Source organism: Sitodiplosis mosellana, unplaced genomic scaffold, assembly GCF_009176505.1.
Source record: "Sitodiplosis mosellana isolate CC-2019 unplaced genomic scaffold, AAFC_SMos_1.0 Smas_scaffold_3, whole genome shotgun sequence".
Lineage (NCBI taxonomy): Eukaryota > Metazoa > Arthropoda > Insecta > Diptera > Cecidomyiidae > Sitodiplosis > Sitodiplosis mosellana.
Genome location: NW_022595246.1, coordinates 3616682 through 3636709, shown reverse-complemented (window position 1 = coordinate 3636709; position 20028 = coordinate 3616682). Strand labels below are relative to the sequence as shown.

Genomic DNA, 20028 nt, shown 5'->3' with positions numbered 1-20028 from the left:
CAGTTTTTAATAAAAGCGGCAAAGTTTCGATTGACGTATCAGGCAAAAAAAACACTGGAGATAAATTGAAAAAAAAAATCAAAACAAATTGATTGGATTGAGCTGGTTGAGAGATGGAGGCAAACGAGTAAAAGTCGCAGCATGTGAGAGAGGATTGGCCAAATGGATCAAAGTTGATCCTTTCTAAATGCTTCTAAATCGACGGATATCGTCGTTGTTTAAATGATTTTTCGTCGTAATCCTTTTAAACTAATAGTCACAAAGTACGTAAATAAACAACAACAACAGCCGAGGCCCGGAACAAAAAACAATAAACAAAAACTACAAAATCTGTGCACCAATTGTCAAAATGTGCATGGAGAAGCGAATGAGCGAGCGAAAGAAGGAGTTATTTCAATCCTTTTTTGGCATATTCGGTGCACAATATGCGTGTCGAGGCACATACACACAGAGATAGTACATCGGACAGTAGCCCAACAGCGAACCGACTGAAAAGGAGAAAAAATATCACTTTATTTTTTTTTCCCAAGCCGCATCTTTCTGTTGCTTGTTCCAGTTAAGCGCTACCGATTGTATGTCCAAATTTCAGATCACGTTTCTAACCCATTCTTACTCTTTCTCTTTGTTTCAGTTCGGTTCGGGTGCACAATACAGTTCACTGCGTCAATTTTTCTCTCGAGCGTTTGCTTTTGTATGCTTTTTTCGAAATTGGCTTAAATAATTAAGTTGTAAAATTAGTTCAAGCAAAAATAACTAAAACAAAATTCGTTCACATTTTCCCCTTTTACCATCTCGTCCAACTCTTTCTCTCTTTCTTTCGTTCGTCCGGTAGCCAAGCGGCATCAAAGTGCGCAAAATGTGTTGTTTGGCCCGAAAAGAGTTAGAAAACAAAACAAGCATATATAGCACAGCTGACAAACAGCAGCTCACTGTGGGATACCCAAAATTAATCTGTTACCATTTTGGTTCTTACCAATTATTTGCATTTTACGATGAAAACACCAACGCACACACACATACACTCGCTCATGCAGTGTCACGTACAGTTGACCTATTAACAGAAGATTTGCCACAAATTAAGTACACAAAATGATTGAATGGTAGAGAAAATGGTGGACTAGAGAGAGGGAATTAGTTTTCATCCTTTGCAAATAAGTCAACAAACAACTCATAGAAATTGAGTGCACAATGAAACTAAGCATTAGTGGATTAAAAACAAATAATTCTCCTGGGAATGAACGTCTGGTGTCGAAGCGCACATCGAAAAAAAAATAAAGCCCAAGGTCTTGCATCAAAAGTTGCAATAGGTAAAAATCAATTAAATTTCGAATGGGAAAATTCTCTTTTGCTTGCATAAGAGATGCTTTTTCAAAACGAAAAAAACAATCGTGCGCACCGATTTAAAGATAGAGAAAAAGCCGGCCATTCAAACACGTTCGGCTGTAGCAGCTTTGAAACCATTCATCAATCGAATTCATCGAAATTTTATTAAAATCCAACATCGGTTTACATTCCCAGCGCATCCGCCTGTACTTCCGATATTTAGTTGTTTTTGGTCAGTTTGAAGCAGCAGCAGCAAAAAAGTGGTTGTGCACGCGGCGGGCTCAAAGCAAGTTTTCGCCATTGTGGAAACAGTGAAAATGAAAATTTTACTTCTTTTCTCGCACCAATGTTTTTGCTCTCGGCCAACGCTGCAATTTTGGTCGAGAGAGAAAAAAATGCTGCGCCCGAAAAGTAACAAAAACCTCCATGAAAAATGCATAATAAAACTAAACGAAAAAAAATCCCACGGCTCACACTCTTTGCTTCTGCTGCTGCTGCAAGAGTTGATTTGGAATGTGCAAGGCTTTTCCGAATCGAATGCAAATGCAGCATAACCAAATTTTTTTTTCACGTGTTGTTGTTGTGTCTTTTTTTTTGTTCTCGTTTGGCCGGCCACCGCCAAAACAACCATCAATCGCGGATACAAAACGCATTCATTTAAACAAGCCATTCATTTGGTTGTTGTTAAACAATCTCATTCTTTTTCCTTTCGTTTTTTGGTGTGTGTGTGTGTGTGTTTGGTATTTTTTCGGATACAGTTATGCACTTCCATTTGTATTCGCATATATTCGTTTATTGTGTACTACTGATGCTGCTGTTGCTGCCGCAGTGTGTTTGTAGCGATTTTTCTGTGCTTTGGCTTAAAAAAAAACAGAGAAAAATCAGCAACGACGGCGTCGGCGGTGGTGGTGGTGGCGGCATAGAGACGCTTTCATCCATTTATCTCTCTGGACACTGGTGTTTGTTAGATACACTTAACTTGCCAACGAAACCATTTGTTTGTGCTCTATTGACGAAATGAGTGGGCCGAGGAAAAAAACGCACTTCATCCTCAAAAAAACATCGGCAACACTCACAGAGGAAACAAACATTGCATTTACCAGACACATATCAATATCGTGAACCACTGCAGCATACCGAAAATAATCCACTCTGAAATGGCGAAAATGAAGTAGAAAATAACGAAAACAACACCGATGATGCAACTGAGAGACGCAAAAAAAAACAACAACAACAACATCGACAAACACACACTCAAATAGCAATGCACCCAAAAATTTAACGATCCAAAAACACAGTCACATTTTCATTTATTTTTTAAGCGAAGCAGCGAGTGAAAAAAATTCCACGAAAAATGCATATACAAATGCGAAAATGCATGTCGACGATTTTTTTCTCTCTCTATATTTCTCTCGGCGTTCATGGCGAAAATCTTCAGCAACCGGAATGCTCTTGCATTTCAAATAAACAAAAATAAGTTAGTTTAATTATCAATAGTGAACGAGCGAGTTGGTGTTTGCAAATTTGCATGTGTTGCATTGGTGCAAAATGGAAAAGCCGTTAAACGAAGATTGAGTTTTGTTTGCTTTAGCAAATGTTATGTGTGTGCTTGTTGTTGCACACCATTCTACCGCATTTGCACCACTAACTGAGTACTTTTACGCACATCAACAACTTTTCAACTTGAACACAGTGTACTATCAAAAGTGAGCGATTGCATCGTGCACGCACTTCGGCAAATTCGATAGACGAGAGAGAAAAGAAGCGGTCTCTCAAATAGTCGAAAATCCATGGCAATGGCCGAATATGCGAAAACAAAACGGTCAACCAAAAAGATACAAACATTTCTATGTGGAAAGAGAGCTAGGGGCTTATGTGTCGTACGAATCAGTGTGAATCAGTGCGAATCTCACGAGTCATTTCAAAACATATAGGCAACTGCACGAATCTTACGAGTTTATATGAAGATTCGCGAGTCCTTCACGAGTCTCTCATATAAATTGGCGAATCACTGAACGAAACTATGAAATGTCAACGAGCATGCCAGTTGAACTCACAATTCACTCAATAATCGACTACTAAATCAACTTTTTTGTCATTAAAAACATTTATATTGTCACATTTTGACTGCAAGAAAATTAAAATTAATACAAAATTTTAAAATGGTTGGTTTCGAAATGTTTTTTATTTTTTTAAGGCAGACAACAATGTTTTTGATGTTTTGGGTGTTGAAATCCCGAGAAAAAAACAGTCTTTGCTTGTCGATCGACTTTGGCTCTTATTTACATAGAGAATATCGCTGAAATTGGTGGAATTCATAAACGAAAATCGTGAAGTGTTAGTTGAATCTATTTATGAAAATATTATTCCATCCAAATTTTTCGCAGCGCATCGAATCTTCATACGGAATATGTCAAGTCATATAGATCAACTAAAAAATCGTGAATTTGAACACAAAATGGATTTATCACAATTCCCGAATCCATCAAAATGCTTCATTCAAACAATTCAATCTGATGAAAATAAAAGTGTCGAAGCATTTTTTTCACACTGAACACATTAAGTCATTCTCCACATATATTCATATGATGTATGGCAAATCTTGTTATAAATCATTAATGGTTGACTTGCTCATTCCAAAAATAAGTGCAGTTCGTATGTTTCATAAAACATTTCGTGGATCTTAGTTCCATTGTCAATTTAATACATTTCATTTTCAATTCACATTCATTCCAGCCTATATTGAACAGAATAAGAAAAGAATTATAGAACACAAGCTGAGATCCGAATGGTTTGCAATGTGTATATAAGCTGATTTGCATCGACTCGCGGATTTGCTATAAATGCCATACACTTTCTATGCTATGACTTGTGTATATATTTGTATGAATTCGTTCGAGTCTTCACGAATCTCCGTAAATTGGTGCGAGTCAGTGCGAGTTCCTTGCAATTCAGCGCAAATCATTTTTAATTTACATGAAAATCATACGAGTCTTGCTGACTCGTGACGACAAATAAGCCCCTAGAAAGAGAGATATAGAGGACGAGAGAGATAAAGGGAAGCAAAAACAACGAGCAAAGAGATTTATAAAAGAAAAATGCGCGACACATTTTCACGGCGACATCATAAAAAATGGCTCTGGCTAAGCGATAGATATTTGTGTGTGTGTGTGTGTGCTGGTGTCGATATACACATGAGCCAAGCTCATAAATAACATTTCGAAACGAGAATGGTAAAAATCATTGAAAATGGAATAGATCGGTACGATGAATGAACAGCGATAGAGTTGAACAAGGTGCAAAAAAGTCGAAGAGCCGGAGCAGAGAAAAGAAGTAAAACAAAAACGACCAGCAGCAACAAAATCCCATGGCATTTCGAATATGAATGCGAAAGAGGAAATGACCGGCTCAAAAGTCTACGATGCGATCGCTAATTCAATGCAGACGCATTGGAGAACAAAGTAGCTACGAGCCGCTCGCAATTGAGCCGATGTGTATGTGTGTTTGGTTTAGCAACACTTGAATGCCATATTTAACGGTGTAAATGGGAGAAGCGGTGAACAGCAGAAAAAAAAGCGAGAAACAAAAACCTACGAGCCACGAGACAAATACGTTAACAACGACACCAAAACGACAGAGTGAGAGCGGGAGTTGCAAAAATTATACACGAACATGGAACATTTGCTTGATTCAGCCTACGAGTTGACTTCCGAGTTCCGATTTACTGCATCCAAGCGCATATCAAATTATGCTTTGAATGGCTAACATTCATCGTTATTTACAATCTCCTGATTCGAAAAACGTGCACCTTTTTTTTACCCAGAGCCCACGACTCTTTTTTTTCTGCTGTTGCTGTTGTTCTGGTTTCGAATTCTTGCTACCGTTTCACATCTCGGACAAACGGAATATAGCTTATCGCAGCCAACGTCATCAGCAACAACAACGTCGAGCGAAAAAAAACCATCGAGCCGTGTGTATCTACCTTAATGGCCATTGGCATTGGGTGGTGTAGTGGGCCCAATTATCCGCTTATTGGTATTGATGTGTTCAATCGATACGCGAAATTTTCAAATGCGTCGATTGCACGCACACGTCCGATAAATATTCTAACGCTCCATCGAGTTTCATTGATGCACTCAACAATAATAATCATAAAGCAAACGAGAACAACTTCCCCATTCGAAAATCTCTTGAACGGTCCATTTCTTTGCAGATCGATGGTATTGAGCATGGGATTTGCGAAATAATAGCGACGATTTGGAGTTTTTTTTTTCTGGTCGCTAAATCTGTACTTTTTTCTCTTCGATGGAATTGCGAAGGAAATTTCCGGATTTTCGGATAGAAAAATTCGAATCGCGAAAATTTTGTTTTCAGATTTTGATGAAAATCAAACATTAGTTCTTCAACAACAAAATTCCAATAATTTTTCATTTTTCCCCCATACAAGATTGATCTATGAGGTAAAATCAGGTTCATCCTCGGCGATACGTAATTAGTGTGCGTATATCGGCAAAAAAAAGTTGTTGACCAAGTCAATCGTCGTTCTGCAATTCAAATAAACAAATGCGAAATGGGGTTTTGATTGTTGTGCCCACTGCACACAAACAGTTGTGTATAATAATATTGCCGTTGATTGTGTGCTATTCCTTTTGTTGTACATTCCTGACACCGGTTTTTCATTAAAAGAGTACAGTACGCGGCGGCCTCTATTGAATTGAACATTGAGACCTGAATGGAAACAACATTGTGTTAAGTTCGAATGAGTAGGGAATAAAAATCACATATACATATAAAGTCGACATTAGACAAGGTTCATGCTGTTTTTGCTACTGATTTGCTGCGTTCTATTCAATCAAATAACTGTCGTCGTCATCGTTGTTGCTGCTGCTGATGATGATGATGATCGTGGATGTCAGGGTGTTTTTCGCCCTGGCGCTTCATTGAACGCGTTCTCGCTCACTCTTTGTGTGTGTGTGTGTGTATATGTGTGCTGCGTCTATATTTATTTTAATAATACGAGGGTTGATCCGGTCTTTCGATTTTAATTTTAAAATTTATAACAACAACAAAAATCATCAGATGAACTTGTGTAAGCAAATTGTGTAGGGTATGTGAGCATTATTGTGTGTTGTACATAGCAAAGAGCGACGCATCAAGAGTTGAACCATTGTTGGCAAGCCGATGTGGCAACGATGGTTGTTGTTGCAGCTTAATTTAAATCTTTGGCATGTATTGTTTGTCGACGTTGTTTTTTTTTTGTTGTATTCATTCATACGTTCATTGGGTCGCCACTGTTTTTTTGTATGCAAGAGCGCGCTCGGTTCATTTAAATCTGTATTTATTTAAATTCAGTGCTCGTGTGCGTGCTGAATCGTTGGTTGCTTTGGTTAGTTTGAAATGTAATATTGCGGCGCGTTTACTTACCAATGCTGAAAATGCTCTCGAATCGAAAATGAAAATTCACACAATCAAACATACACACACATACACGCACGCACGCATGCATGCATGGAACATATGAAATGCATGTTGACGCGGTATGTTTAGACTGTCGGCGGCGATTTTTTGAATCGGTGTATTTTTTTTTTTCGAGCGCTCAACAATTCTGCGCACATTCTTTGCGTAATATTGAATAAACGATGGCTTAGAAATGTGTGGTATGTGCTTTGTGTGCACATTATTTGCATCGGGGTCTCGATTTCCTTTTCAGATGTGGTCGTGTCTATATGAATGTGAGTACACTGTACACAAAAGAACATTAGCCCAACCGATTCGAGCTAGGGACTTTTCTAATTAAAACGAAATTTCTCCATCAAATCGTTTGAATCAAACATGTGCATTACGCAAAAAACAACATATTGGCTCCAGCGAGACTATTGCCCATAAAATCATATGAACGACCGAGTATTTCCAATACAATTTGCCGAGTAATTGTAAACTCAATCATTTTACGAGGTATCTTCATAATATGTGTGTGTGTGTCGATCTTCAATATTTCTTGTGTAAATAAATTGTGAAAATCAAACATTCATAAAACAAACATTTTTCAAACAGAAAAAAGAAGATCCAAAGCGAAGAAATTGTCCAAACAAGTCATATCAACTGACTTTTATCTCTGCTTCTGTTTCTATGCGCTTCATTTTCTTCTTCACCTTCTTTTTCTTCTTCTCGTTTCATATGTTTTTGTTCCTTTAGTTCCGTGTGTGTGTGTAGAGTGAAAGACAGTGTCATATATTTTCCATATTGTGTATGCGCCTCTTCGACAGAAAGTCATTGATCGAATTCGCGGAACATAGCTATTGGCCTAGTGAAGAAGTGTAGGGAAAAAAATTGTTGAGAGAAAAGAAATTTTTACTGATTTTTTTCTATTTTCATTTCAACAGACGAACATTTTGTTCGATGAATACTTCCCGTTTGCTACTTTCCCTGCGAAAAAGAAATAATTCAGAAGACAAGCAGGAGGAGGCGATCGGACAATGGACAGAATGGTATGGAACATTTAGCAGAAGTCGTAATAATTTGTTGCTTGTGAAAAGGAGTCAAGTCTCTGAAGAAGCGTGATGAATTTAAACTGGAAGCACATTTTCTCTTTAAAAACAAACAACATGCACACACATAGGTGAATAGATAAGCAAAACGAATGTCAGCATGGAAATAAAGTAGCCACTGGCAGCGTTCGTCTCGCTTTTTTTATATTGTGCGTCAGTAGTTGTGTTTTTGTTGTTGATGCTTGCTGTGAGCATTTTTATGATGGTATGATATGTATGTACATGACCGCACGGCAGGACGCACCATTGTGATGCCCGGTAATAGGGATGATGTTGACTTTAATTCTAATGATAAATGCTGATTTGGACCTGTGAACACACAGCGCGCGATCGGAACAAATCGATTTCAAAACAGACGCAGTACAAACTAGTTTGACTGTGTCTTTTTTTGCTGCTGTTGTAATTCTTCGAAGTTCTGCGAAAAAATGGAAGGAGAAAAAAAACTGCAACACCTGTGGGAGAAGATGCTTACGTTGATGTGCACTTTGACAATAATACAGACAGACACGATTGAGCGAACAAACTAGCGCGCGATCTCTCTCGTTAAACTCTCGCAAACATGTAGGTGGCGGATTGTTGTTGGAAATTTTGAATGTTATAGTAAGGTGTATGCTCTTTGCTCTTTCCCACTCTGTACTTTTGCTTTCCTCTCATTCTCCTACGTATTTATATTTCATGATCTCTGGTTTTGTGTGATTTCGCGATAGTTGCTCGCTGACAGCAAGCCGGATAAAGCTAATAATTTTTTTCGTTCTTTTCATTTTAGTGTTCAATAGATTTTGTTCGAAATAAACACGGCAAGTATGGCAGTAATTACAGTAAACGTTAGTCATTTGTGTATATTTAGCTTGTTAGCGTTAAGTGTAATGGCAAATGTAATGGAACTGACGCCATTGTGTGGCACTATGGATGGTTTGCCACCAAAAGATAGCGATAAAATTTATTTCAAAGATAAAAATCAACGAATACGAACGGTCGAAGTGAATGGAACCACCTATGCCTGCTATTCAGATGGAACAATGATCGAGTCAAATTCATCGTCTTCGGCTGGAAATAGCGGCAAAATGCCTATTAACGGAACCCAACTCAACGATCGCATACGTGATGGTAATCATTTTGCTTTCATTAATTTCATTTTGCTTTTTTCGCTTCTTTTCTGGTATTAAAGTCTAATTACCTCGTTTTCAAAATCAATAGAAAAACCAAATGTGACACAGAAGGACGCATCAGCCACCAAATACATTGCAAACTTGAGCCGATGCGCCAAAAAAAATCAAACGTTCTGTACGGAAGATGCAACCTATCCGCTGAGCGTTATTGAAAAACTATTGCGAAAAAACTTGAATAAATATGCCGACTACTTCGGCTCCGATGAGTTTTATTATGATGATATTACATTTCGAGTTGATGACCTTGACGAGGTCACGTTGTGTGAATCCTATCAGGAAATCATTCATCCGATCAGTGGAAAAAATAGAAACGGTGAAGAATTGTACATTTTCAATACGCCGCAGCACAGACAAGGCGTTCGCGTGTCAATGTGCCGAGACAAAGGAGCACCATGCAAAATGACCGAAAACTTCCCCAATGGATATCGCACCGAATGCAAACAGCAATTGGTCTATCGCGAACTGCTCAGTTTGTCTCCAGAAGGTGTTCCAATCAAAGACAAATTCGAATTTCCAGCGTGTTGCAGTTGTGCTGTTTACAGAGGTGATTAACACAACCGAGTGAAAAAGAATCGATATTGTGCCCACAAAAAGACTATCGCGAACTACAATTCAAAATATTTGTGAACTTTTCTACTTCATTTAAAAATAAAATTAAATTTCAAAACTTTATTTCAAGACAAATTTTATTTCCATTCAAAAGAAGAATTGAATGTTGTTCAGCAATAAACTTTTTCTATGAATTTGATTATAAAGGCAATTAAAATTGTACTTGAATTGATTGAATCCAGAAGAAATTTGAATATATAAGAAATGTTAAAAATAATATGAATTGATAAGCAAATTAATAGCCCAACATATCCAATTGCAAATTGCACATTAGTTACGTTCATTAAAAATTTAATATTGAACTTGTAAAAAATATCGATAAACTTGAACTACAGAAATGACCATGTATGATAAATTTAGAATAATTTTACCTTTAAGGTATGATTGAAATTGACAAACAACCATTTATGATCAATAGCTAAAAATGTGTATATGAGCCGAAGAAAGTTTAATTAAAGTTCAGTTTTTTAATCGTCCCCATCAACCTCAGCCTCCCTATCCACACGTGATTGGCATTAGTTCAATTGGTCAATGTCGATTTGTAACTTCACATTTTAGAAGAAAAGAAGTAAATCACTTTTGAGTCTTTTTTGTAAATTTCAGCTAACATATCGACACGCATAAGTTTTACAAAAATCTCTGACACTCAATTTTGATCAGTTTTTGACGAGGAGTCGAATGGTAGTTGCAGTTTGCATTTCTGACGAGCCATTTTAAATTTATTATTTTCGCTTCAACTCGGGGTGAATTTTAGGAAACGGCCCACCAGATATACAAACTACAACTATCATTTGATTCCTTATCCAAAACTAAACCAAATTGAGTGTCAGAGATTTTTATAAAATTTATTCCTATCGATATGTCGGCTGAAATTTACAAAAAAGCGCAAAAGTGATTTACTCCTACACTGTGAATACACAGCTCGCATTCGGAATAAATCGATTTCAAGACAGACGCAGTGCAGACTAGTTCGACGGAATTTGTTTTTTTTTTTACTTCTTTTGCTGCTGTTGAAATTCTTGAAAAATTCTGTAAAAAAATTAAGAAGAAAAAAATGGAACACCAGTGTGAGAAGCTGTGTTAGTTGAAGTGCACTTGTTGCGAAAGTATTCACACTGGCAAAGAGTGGAGCACGGTTATGTTGTCGCTTCAAGCTTAAGATATTTAAATATGTGTCCAAAGTCGATCGGAAGCGAGACAACGAATGTGCGAATGTCGTCAATAAAAACTGGCTATTTGAATGTTGATTAATCGAAGGTCATTAGTGAAGCGGTCACTAATTTGTTTACTATATGCTCCAGTGGATTCCGTCATCAGAGAAACAAAAACGGAAATGAAATACAAAACAAAATTAGCCCTTTGCAATTAAAAATGATCGCATCGAATTGTTCCTATGCGATTGTTGCTCACGCCGCAAAAAAATCCCAACCAGAATGTTAAAAACCGAAAATTAAATCTTGCGTTGAACATGGAATGACGTGAAAACCGTCAGATGAAATCACGTAGACTTTTTCATTTCCACAATAAGAATGAGTAAGCGAACAATCGCATATCAGAACTCGTGATTTGAACATAAAAACGCCGACCGACAGTAGTACGCAATAATAAACAGTCGTGCCAATACAAACTACCGAATACTGAGAATAGTGATGAGAGAGAGAGAAAAAAAAACGAAAACGTCATTAACAACAAAGAGACACATCAGTCAATTCGAACATATGATAGCCAGATTTACAACGACGTACGAAAGCGATTAAGTGATCGGTCGGTCGGTCGGTCGGTCAGTGTGTGTGTACCCATAAGTCAAACTGTTTTATGTACATATTGACAATAAGATAGACAGACAGACAAAATTGAGCGAACGAAGTAGCGCGCGCGCTCTCTCGCTCAACACTCTCAAATGTGTATGTGACGGTGTATTGTTTGAAATTTCGAATGTTATCGTGTATGCTCTTTCCCTCTCTACACATTTGTTTTGCTCTCTTTCCTGCATGTATTTATAGTCCATGATTTCTGGTTTGCTTGGTTTTGTGTAGTTTCGCGACAGTTGCTCGCTGACAGCAAATCGAGTAAAGTTCACAATTTTTTTTTTCGTGTTTTTATTTTCGTTTCAAATATTTTTTCGAAATAAAAGTTTTTGTTTCTTGATTTTTTTTTCATTCGAATTTTGCGATTTGTTTTATTGCAAATAACGACAACAGTGAAATTATAAACTTCCATTTAAAATGTGTAAAAATCTGTGAAATTGTCTAGTTTTCGTACAGAAACGATTCGTTTTTTCGTTACTCATACACAAAACGTTGAACATTAAAATTAAATTGATCGAAATCGTGTAAAAAAAAACAAAACAACAACAACCATTGAAACACAGGGATAGAGAGACCACTGCAAATATGGCAGTAATTACAGTGAACGTTAGTAATTTGTGTATATTTGGCTTGTTAATGTTAAGTGTAATGGCAAATGTAATGGAACTGACACCGTTGTGTGGCACTATGGATGGTTCGCCCCCAAAAGATAGCGATAAAATTTATTTCAAAGATAAAAATCAACGAATACGAACGATCGAAGTGAATGGAACTATCTTTGCCTGTTATCCAGATGGAACAATGGTCGAACCAAATTCATCGTCTTCGGCTGAAAATAGTGACGAAAGGACTATTAACGGGTCACAACTCAACGATCGCATACATGATGGTAATTATACGCTTCTATTAATCTCATTTTGCTTTTTATCTCTCTCTCTCTCTCTTCCTTTTCTGTCTATCCCATACTAATACTACTAAAGTCTAGTTTTCTCGTTTTCGAATTCAATAGATGAACGAAACCTGACCCAACGAGACGTATCAATCACAAGATACATTGCAAACCTGAGTCGATGCGCCACTAACAATCAAACATTCTGTACCACAGATGCAACCTATCCGCTGGGTGTTATTGAAAAGTTATTGCGGAAGCATTTGCATAAATTTGCCGACGTTTTCGGCACCGATATGATTTCGAGTGATATTATTAATCGAAGTGATGCCTTTGACGAAATCACACTATGCGATTCGTTTGAGCAAGTCATTTATCCGACCAGTGGAAAAAATAAAAACGGCGAAGAATTGTACATTTTCAATACGCCGGAGCACAAGCAAGGCATTCGTGTGTCAATGTGCCGAAACAAAGGTGCAGCATGCAGAATGACTGAAAACTTCCCCAATGGATATCGCACCGAATGCAAACAGCATTTTGTCTATCGCGAACTGCTAAGTTTGTCTCCAGAAGGTGTTCCAATTAAAGAAAAATTCGAATTTCCAGCGTGTTGCAGTTGCGCGGTTTATAGAGGTTAGACTTGAGTAAACCGAGTGACAAAGAAACAAAATTGTGCAAGAGAAAAATGTTGTGAATAAAAAAAAAACAAAACTTGTGTAAACTTTAAATCTTCATTTGGAAGTAAAATCAAGTTACATATCAAAACTTTATTTTAAGACAAGTTTTATTTCGATTCAAACGAAGAATTGAATATTGTTCAAGAATAAAGTTTTTTTTTTCTATGAATTTGATTATAAAAGACGAATCAAACCAAAACTTGAATCTATAAAATGATTGAAAAGTAAATTTGAATAAGAAACGATCACAAACTCGTCAATTAATCGCTTTAGTTCTGGGAAGAAGAAAGAAAGAACAACGTTCTAATGTCTCTGGAAATTCAATTATTCTGAAGTGTTCCTGTAGATTAGTGTTGTATACATAGCATAACACATTGTTTTATATAATAAGGCGTACATTTACACGTTTAAATTTCAAGTTCTAATCACGTGTTGGTTCTAGAAATAACGTTGATAAAATATTTAATTAGTTTTTTGCCATCGTATGCTTTGTCAAGATAATTCATACGAGTCAAACGAAAAAAAAAACATTAAATGAATGCATTCGGAAGTGATCAAGTTTTTTTTTTGAAATATCATCGATGAATATTGTTAATAGTTAATTCTGTTTAATGAATGATTAGAACATCAAATCGTTCCCATTTTTCAATATTGATTAACTAATTAAAATAATTTTTTCTCTTCTATTCCGATGAAAACGTGTTATAGTCTAGTGCCAATAAAAACGTGTACATAATTTATGAAATACATCTAGCTACTATATTATTAGCGTGAATATAATCATCTAGACATGTATGTATACTACTGTATAGCAAATAGGTTACCTTAATTCATGTTATGTGTTTGATTTTAAATTCATAAATAAACGAAAGAAGAAAAAAAAACTACACACCAAGAGAGAGAAAATATGTGTAGCGAGTATCAAAAGTGGTGTTTCGTGTATTATTATCAGAGTGGTTTTTTTTAGAATTGTTGTTTCGTCTGGTTTTCACTGCTTTTTCGATGTATTTCTCTCATTGATTGGAGGCTTTAGTTTTATTGTTGCCATGCCAAAGATTTCTGCACTGAAACGAAAACTGTGCACAATCATCGGGCATAATCTTAATCGTAGTCATAATTTTCACTGACGGATCTTTTCGATTTCTTCTTCATTTGCATCGCGTTGTACGTGCCATGCGACGAGTGCAAAACCGAGAGTAAAGCCATCGAAATGAGAGTAAAACAATCTCGTTCAATACATTCAATACATTCAATTTCTATATTATTCATACAATACTTACCTTTTTAAAACTTGTCTCCCATTGGCCGGCAAATGCAAATTAAAAGCAGACACAGAGCAATAAAAGAAACTTTTATTGATTAAATCGCAACACTCGGCTTTTTTTTCTCAATAAAAACAACCGCAACGGAGAAGTAGCGATCAGTGATCGGTTGCATTTAATGATTGTATGAACGGTGCATCATTACGATTGGTTTGATCTTGAGTTCATATCAATCTCATTCGGTGACATCAAGTTCATTGCATTTTTTTTTATTCGTTGACAATTCGGCATATTTATTTGTGAGATTTTGATGAAGATAGGAGCTGTTTATTCATTTTGCTTTGCTCGAAATATCATTTTCTTAGAATGTGTCGTTAGTTCAGTGCGAGTTCCGTTGCCATAGACATTAATCTTGGAACAAAATAAAATAAAACTCTTGCTGTTTGTTTGGATTATACTCATTTTATAAAAGTGACCAATTAAATTTAAATCGATTAATCGAAGAAACGTACATGAATATATTGATAGACTTTATAAAGTGGCAACAAAACGAGGATAAAGTGAACAAAGCAACAATGTCACAAACTATGCGAAAAATGAGCTATTCGTGTGTGAGGCATCTACTAATCTTCATGGTAATCATAAACGTTATGGATTTGTTTTGTGCTGGATCGCCTCCTCCAAAAGATGCCGGAAACATAGTTTTCCCCGATGAAATTCATTACACTTCGACGCCGCAGTCCAAAGTTTCTGATAGATTGAGTGCCGGTAACAATCTCTCTCATAATCGTAACTTATTTTTTCTAACACAAATGATAGAATAATCGTCTGTATACACGGAATTGAATGATTTGAATGTAATATTTCTTTCGAAAAAAAACCAGGTCAAGAAAATGCGTCGCGTCGATTTATTGCTGATGTGAGCCGATGTGCGGTCAACAACCAAACATACTGCACAAAAGATGATAACTATCCGTTAGCGCTGATTCAATCGCTGCTACAGAAACATCCATACGAATATGCACACGTATTCAGTAGTGATGAGCACCCGCCCCAAGACGATATAATTAACCGAGACGGTAGTTTTGATGAAATCGAATTGTGTGATATAAACAAAGGTGTTATCACACCGACTAGCGCTAAAAATAAAGACGGAGTCGAAGTTTACATATTCAACACTGATAGCCATAAGCAATATGTTCGCGTTTCGACGTGTCGAAGCAAAGGCCGAACGTGCAAATTGATTGTGAGTGTACCGATTGGCTATCGCACCGAATGCACACAACAATTTGTCTATCACGATCTACTCAGTTTGTCACCAGATGGTAGTGGAGTCAAAGACACCTTCCCATTCCCTGCGTGTTGCAGTTGCCAGGTTTACAGGGATTAATTATATAGAATAATTGAGTATTATCATGAAATGAGATTCAGTTTTTCTAACAATAAATTCTATCGACAAAAGGAAACAAATGTTTTTTCAACATTCATAACAATAAGAAAATAGAGACATGACATATGTCAGCGAAACTATTCACTACATTCCTAAGGACGTTAGTTTGATGATATGCATTGCAAACTTATTATCCAAAAATTTGTATTCCAGATTGAAACCATGGCCACACAATGGCATAACAAGTGTATGACATCATTTGTCCAATCATTTGAAATAAATTCGTTGTACGCATCAACAAAAAGCTTTCGATAAATGGGAGCCAACTATCTTGATATACTCTTCGTAACAGTAGAATCGTTTCATTCAGATTTAGTGCATCTGATATCGCAAACGATGCCAATTCGAAATTTTTCTGCCCATTCGCTTGCCACAATCCGAAGTATTGTCGAAGCGTAGTTACGGTGAGTATCGTAAATCTGTTGAATAGAACCTTTTACACAGAAATCAAAGTCATTGTGATTTAATTGCATCAATTCTTCGGAAATATCCTATCCGTAAATTGTTTCTAAGGACTGAAGAGGCGGAATAAGTTCTGCACCTTTGTGTTATTTTAAGTGAAGCCAACAAATAAGTTGAATATGCATTTTCAACTCTGAAAAAAAAATAAACTCGCTCCATTTCCAGTCATGGTTTCTTTGAAAATCGGTGTCGATGCGAAAAATTATTGATTATTATCTAGAATAAAGTTGTGCAGTACCGATGCACGTGTCAATGGTAACCGCCATTGATAGTATGATATATGGAGCGTCTACTGCATTATTTGCACACGATGAATTAAGGTAACTAATTTAAAAATAAACTAAACTTGTGTTTTTTCAATGGAATTTCATAAACAAATCAAAACAAGCGAAAGAATAATTCATCGACGATCGCTGATTTCACAATGCTGTGTCGTGTACTCTATCAGTTGTTTTTAGTTGTTGGCGTTTTTTCTCTCTCGATTACGTTGCTATGTCAGAGTTTTCTGTTTCACTTCACAGCAAAGTCAAGGAAAAGGTTATGCACAATCTCTTTCGACACAATGCTGGCATTTTCGAATTTATAGGCTGATTATACGATGCTGATGGTTGTTTTGTTTTTGTTCAAAGTACAGTAATTCTTCTTTTGTGTGCTGCGCTGTTTATTCGTGCTTGATAAAGAACATTCAATGGTTTTGATCTGTCGAAAGCGAGAGTCTGCCTTTGGCTGTGCGACGGCGGCGACGGTCGCAAGGCGAAGCAACAGCGATAATGTTGATTAAGTGACGAGCGTTTAAGTCACGCTACTTGAGACAAGTATTTGTTGAACAATGCAAATCACCCATTTAATGTATTTGCTCACAAAAGTTTGTTTCGTATTCAAATATGCGGAGTTCACCAAAGCGTACTCAGAATAGAATTCGTTTCGGTAGGAATATACATAGGAACGAAGCAAATCAAATATTCCAACAATGTTCAAGTACGATATTTGTTTGCAGGTTTAAATCAAATATTTATGACAAAAATCACTGAATATTCATTAGATTTTATCGCTCAATAATCTAAACTCATCGAAATGCGATGGAAAAAAACCTCATGATTTTGTTGATTTTTTATTCTCGCCCAATTTTTCGTACAAAGACATCCAATGAAGAAAGAGATTCACTGCAAAATGACCTGAAATGCTATCGTTATTTGGTGTTGAGGCGTGAAAATGAGTTTAAAAATATTTACACCTCAAAAAGTGAGCAATCGAAAAGGATTTCTCAAGCAAAACCCCACGGAATCCCAACACACACACAAAATTGAGTTTTGAGAAAGAGAAAAAAAAGTAGAAAAAGGATCAAAGCGTCGAATACAATGCGATATTTCATTTGATGATAGAGGTATGATTCACATATTCGGTATATGCACAGAAAAAATCATCGAACTGAATTCCAACGTTGGACAACACTATCATCATAATAGCAAACGATCCACATCAGAAGCACAAAAGAACATGATCAAATGATTTATCTGTTTTGATTATGTCGTTTCTCTTTGGTAACAGCCAAAATGTTGTGTCCTTATTTAAGGGAAAAATACACAGATTTATTGTGTCAAACGGTCCTGGTTACATTTCTATTTTTCTTCATTTTTTTACTTTGAATCAGGAAAAAAAGGAGCAAAGCGGTGACAACACTTTTTTTTTCTTTCAAAAGGGAAGAAATGTTTATTCAATAAAATGTTATTTATGACCGTTGTTCGATCGGTGATCGACGACAATCACAAAATGGACTAAATGCGACCAAGAAAACCAAAATCGTTTGGGCGGAGTCGTGCCGTTGGGCTATTGTATGCTGACGGTCATTGTGTGTTTTGCAGCGAACGAACGAAGAATTAAAATGAAAATCCATCCACCGTAATGTCTTTATTCACGAATTGAATTGAGATGGGTGCATGATGTATTGGCTGCAAGTTGCACGGAAATCAAAATCTCCAAACTAATCGAACAACAAACTTAACAAAATTGTTTGTTTGTTTGTTTTGCTCGGGACTCGGTATCATTGTTCAATAAACAAGAGGAAAATCGCCTTTTTTCACACTCACAACGACCAATGTTTTTTTTTCTTCTAAAATTAAAGTTTGTTTCTTTTTATTCTAAATGCATCGCCGTTCATTTCATCGTAGAATTATCATTGTTTGTAAGTTGCCTCAAAAAAACCAGAAACTCTGTGTCTCTTTTGATAAATGATTCATTGGATGTTTCATGAATGAAAAATACCCCCGGCACAAACACCAACCTGACACTATTTAATACTATAAATAGCTTGTTTACGGAATTTTATAATGTCGTGTAATTCTGTTGCGTATTTTACGCTCAAGCGTGTGAAAAAAAAATGAGAGAGAAAAAACGACACTGACCAGACGCAATAATTCTAATCAATGGAAATCGAATCGATTTCATTACATCGCTTAATGGCCCCGGAATTATTGTTGTTCGCTTTCGATTTCTTTTTAATCGATTCATTTGATCGGCTATTAAATCATTACTTTGTGAATAACTTTTATCGGGTTTTTATTCAACGATTCGCCGATTTTCTTGTGAATCAACATTTTACTGGGTTTGATTTGGGATTTTGGTTTGAAAGTGGTGAGAAAAGACACGTCATTACTTGGAAAGGTGAAAAAAAGAAGTTCCCATTGAAGGAAAAAAAAAATTCTGACCAAAAAAGTATTTTCCACAATATTTTTGTGTACACATAAGTTCCCTACATAGAATGGAATATATACAAAATCAATATTCTTTGAATGAATGTCCATTCATAATTCGAAAATTGGCTCGTTCTTTCACAAAGAATCCCATTTCACGGCGGTCATTGAAGAAATCGGACGAATGGTCGTAATTCCAGAGATCGATTTAGAGTGGCAGCCGTCGTGGTTTAGTTTGGTTAGCCTCGGATCGACCGGTCAAAATGGAAAATGTGTGAATTGAAGGGCATGAATGAATTTCGAGTCGGAGCGTTTGCCAAATGAAAATACTCGTCATAACAATGAATGAGTGCCATATTCCATTGCGAGTTTAATTAAAATTCGACAAAGACCGTTTTCTCAATTCAAACAATTACACACGTAAGTCAATTTTCCCCATCATCCGAACAATTGTATCCGATCATCTGTGACAGGGAACATCAAATTAATATAAATGTCATATTTACCGAAAATCCGATTACGCATTACTGTCGCTACGTATCGGCGAACAAACAAAGCACCTCGCTCTCTCTCTCTCCCTCCTCGACGACACTGCTCAATTCAAACATTGCCCATTTTCGGAATTATTCTTGCAAATTTCAGAAGCAATCCCATTCAATCGATTGGAATGAAAAAAATGCCGTTCTATTGCCTAATCTGCCCAAAGATATTATTTGTTGTCAACAAAATCGATTGCTTATTATTCGAAGAGACGAAATTGACTTTCGTTAACTATGATCACATTCAATAATGCGTAAAATATTAAGAAAACTGGCAATTTTCTTGAAATGCTTTCGCCTTTCCATTCGCATGCGTACAATTTGTTCACTGTACAAAACCGAAGTTTTGTGTAAAGTCAAATATCAACACACATCCAGCACAATAGACCAAGTTAAACAAGACATGAACTAAGAAAACAGTGTATTGGTTGCATTGTGTTGTGTTTTGTTTGAATTGCCATTGTCACATATACACAGCAGGCAAAAAGAGAGTTTTCGCTCATCAAATGTCTTTCACTCTCCATCTCAGTGAAAACGAGCTCTACTTAACTACGGAATTTCCAGATCTTCTGATGCTAAATAATGCAAAAAAAAAAATAAGT

At 36.4% G+C, this 20028-nt stretch overlaps 3 protein-coding genes across 4 annotated transcripts; all 3 read left to right on the top strand.

The window, feature by feature from the left end:
* Nucleotides 1–8568: 8568 nt before the first annotated feature.
* Nucleotides 8569–9712, top strand: LOC129565615 (protein spaetzle-like). Its single transcript, XM_055440638.1, has 2 exons — nt 8569–8978; nt 9069–9712. The coding sequence occupies exons 1-2, from the start codon at nt 8675–8677 to the stop codon at nt 9590–9592; spliced, it is 828 nt and encodes a 275-aa protein (XP_055296613.1). The 5' UTR covers nt 8569–8674; the 3' UTR covers nt 9593–9712.
* A 546-nt stretch (nt 9713–10258) lies between these two features.
* Nucleotides 10259–13950, top strand: LOC129565614 (protein spaetzle-like). 2 transcript variants are annotated; one of them, XM_055440636.1, is made up of 2 exons: nt 10259–12346; nt 12443–13950. In XM_055440636.1, the coding sequence occupies exons 1-2, from the start codon at nt 12043–12045 to the stop codon at nt 12982–12984; spliced, it is 846 nt and encodes a 281-aa protein (XP_055296611.1). In that variant the 5' UTR covers nt 10259–12042; the 3' UTR covers nt 12985–13950. The 2 variants fall into 2 exon arrangements, with proteins under 2 accessions (XP_055296611.1, XP_055296612.1); XM_055440637.1 differs by having other exon boundaries at nt 11591–12346; nt 12467–13950.
* Nucleotides 13951–14429: 479 nt separating this feature from the next.
* On the top strand, nt 14430–15755 carry LOC129565616 (neurotrophin 1-like). Its single transcript, XM_055440639.1, has 2 exons — nt 14430–15053; nt 15170–15755. The coding sequence occupies exons 1-2, from the start codon at nt 14798–14800 to the stop codon at nt 15673–15675; spliced, it is 762 nt and encodes a 253-aa protein (XP_055296614.1). The 5' UTR covers nt 14430–14797; the 3' UTR covers nt 15676–15755.
* The last annotated feature ends 4273 nt before the right edge of the window (nt 15756–20028 follow it).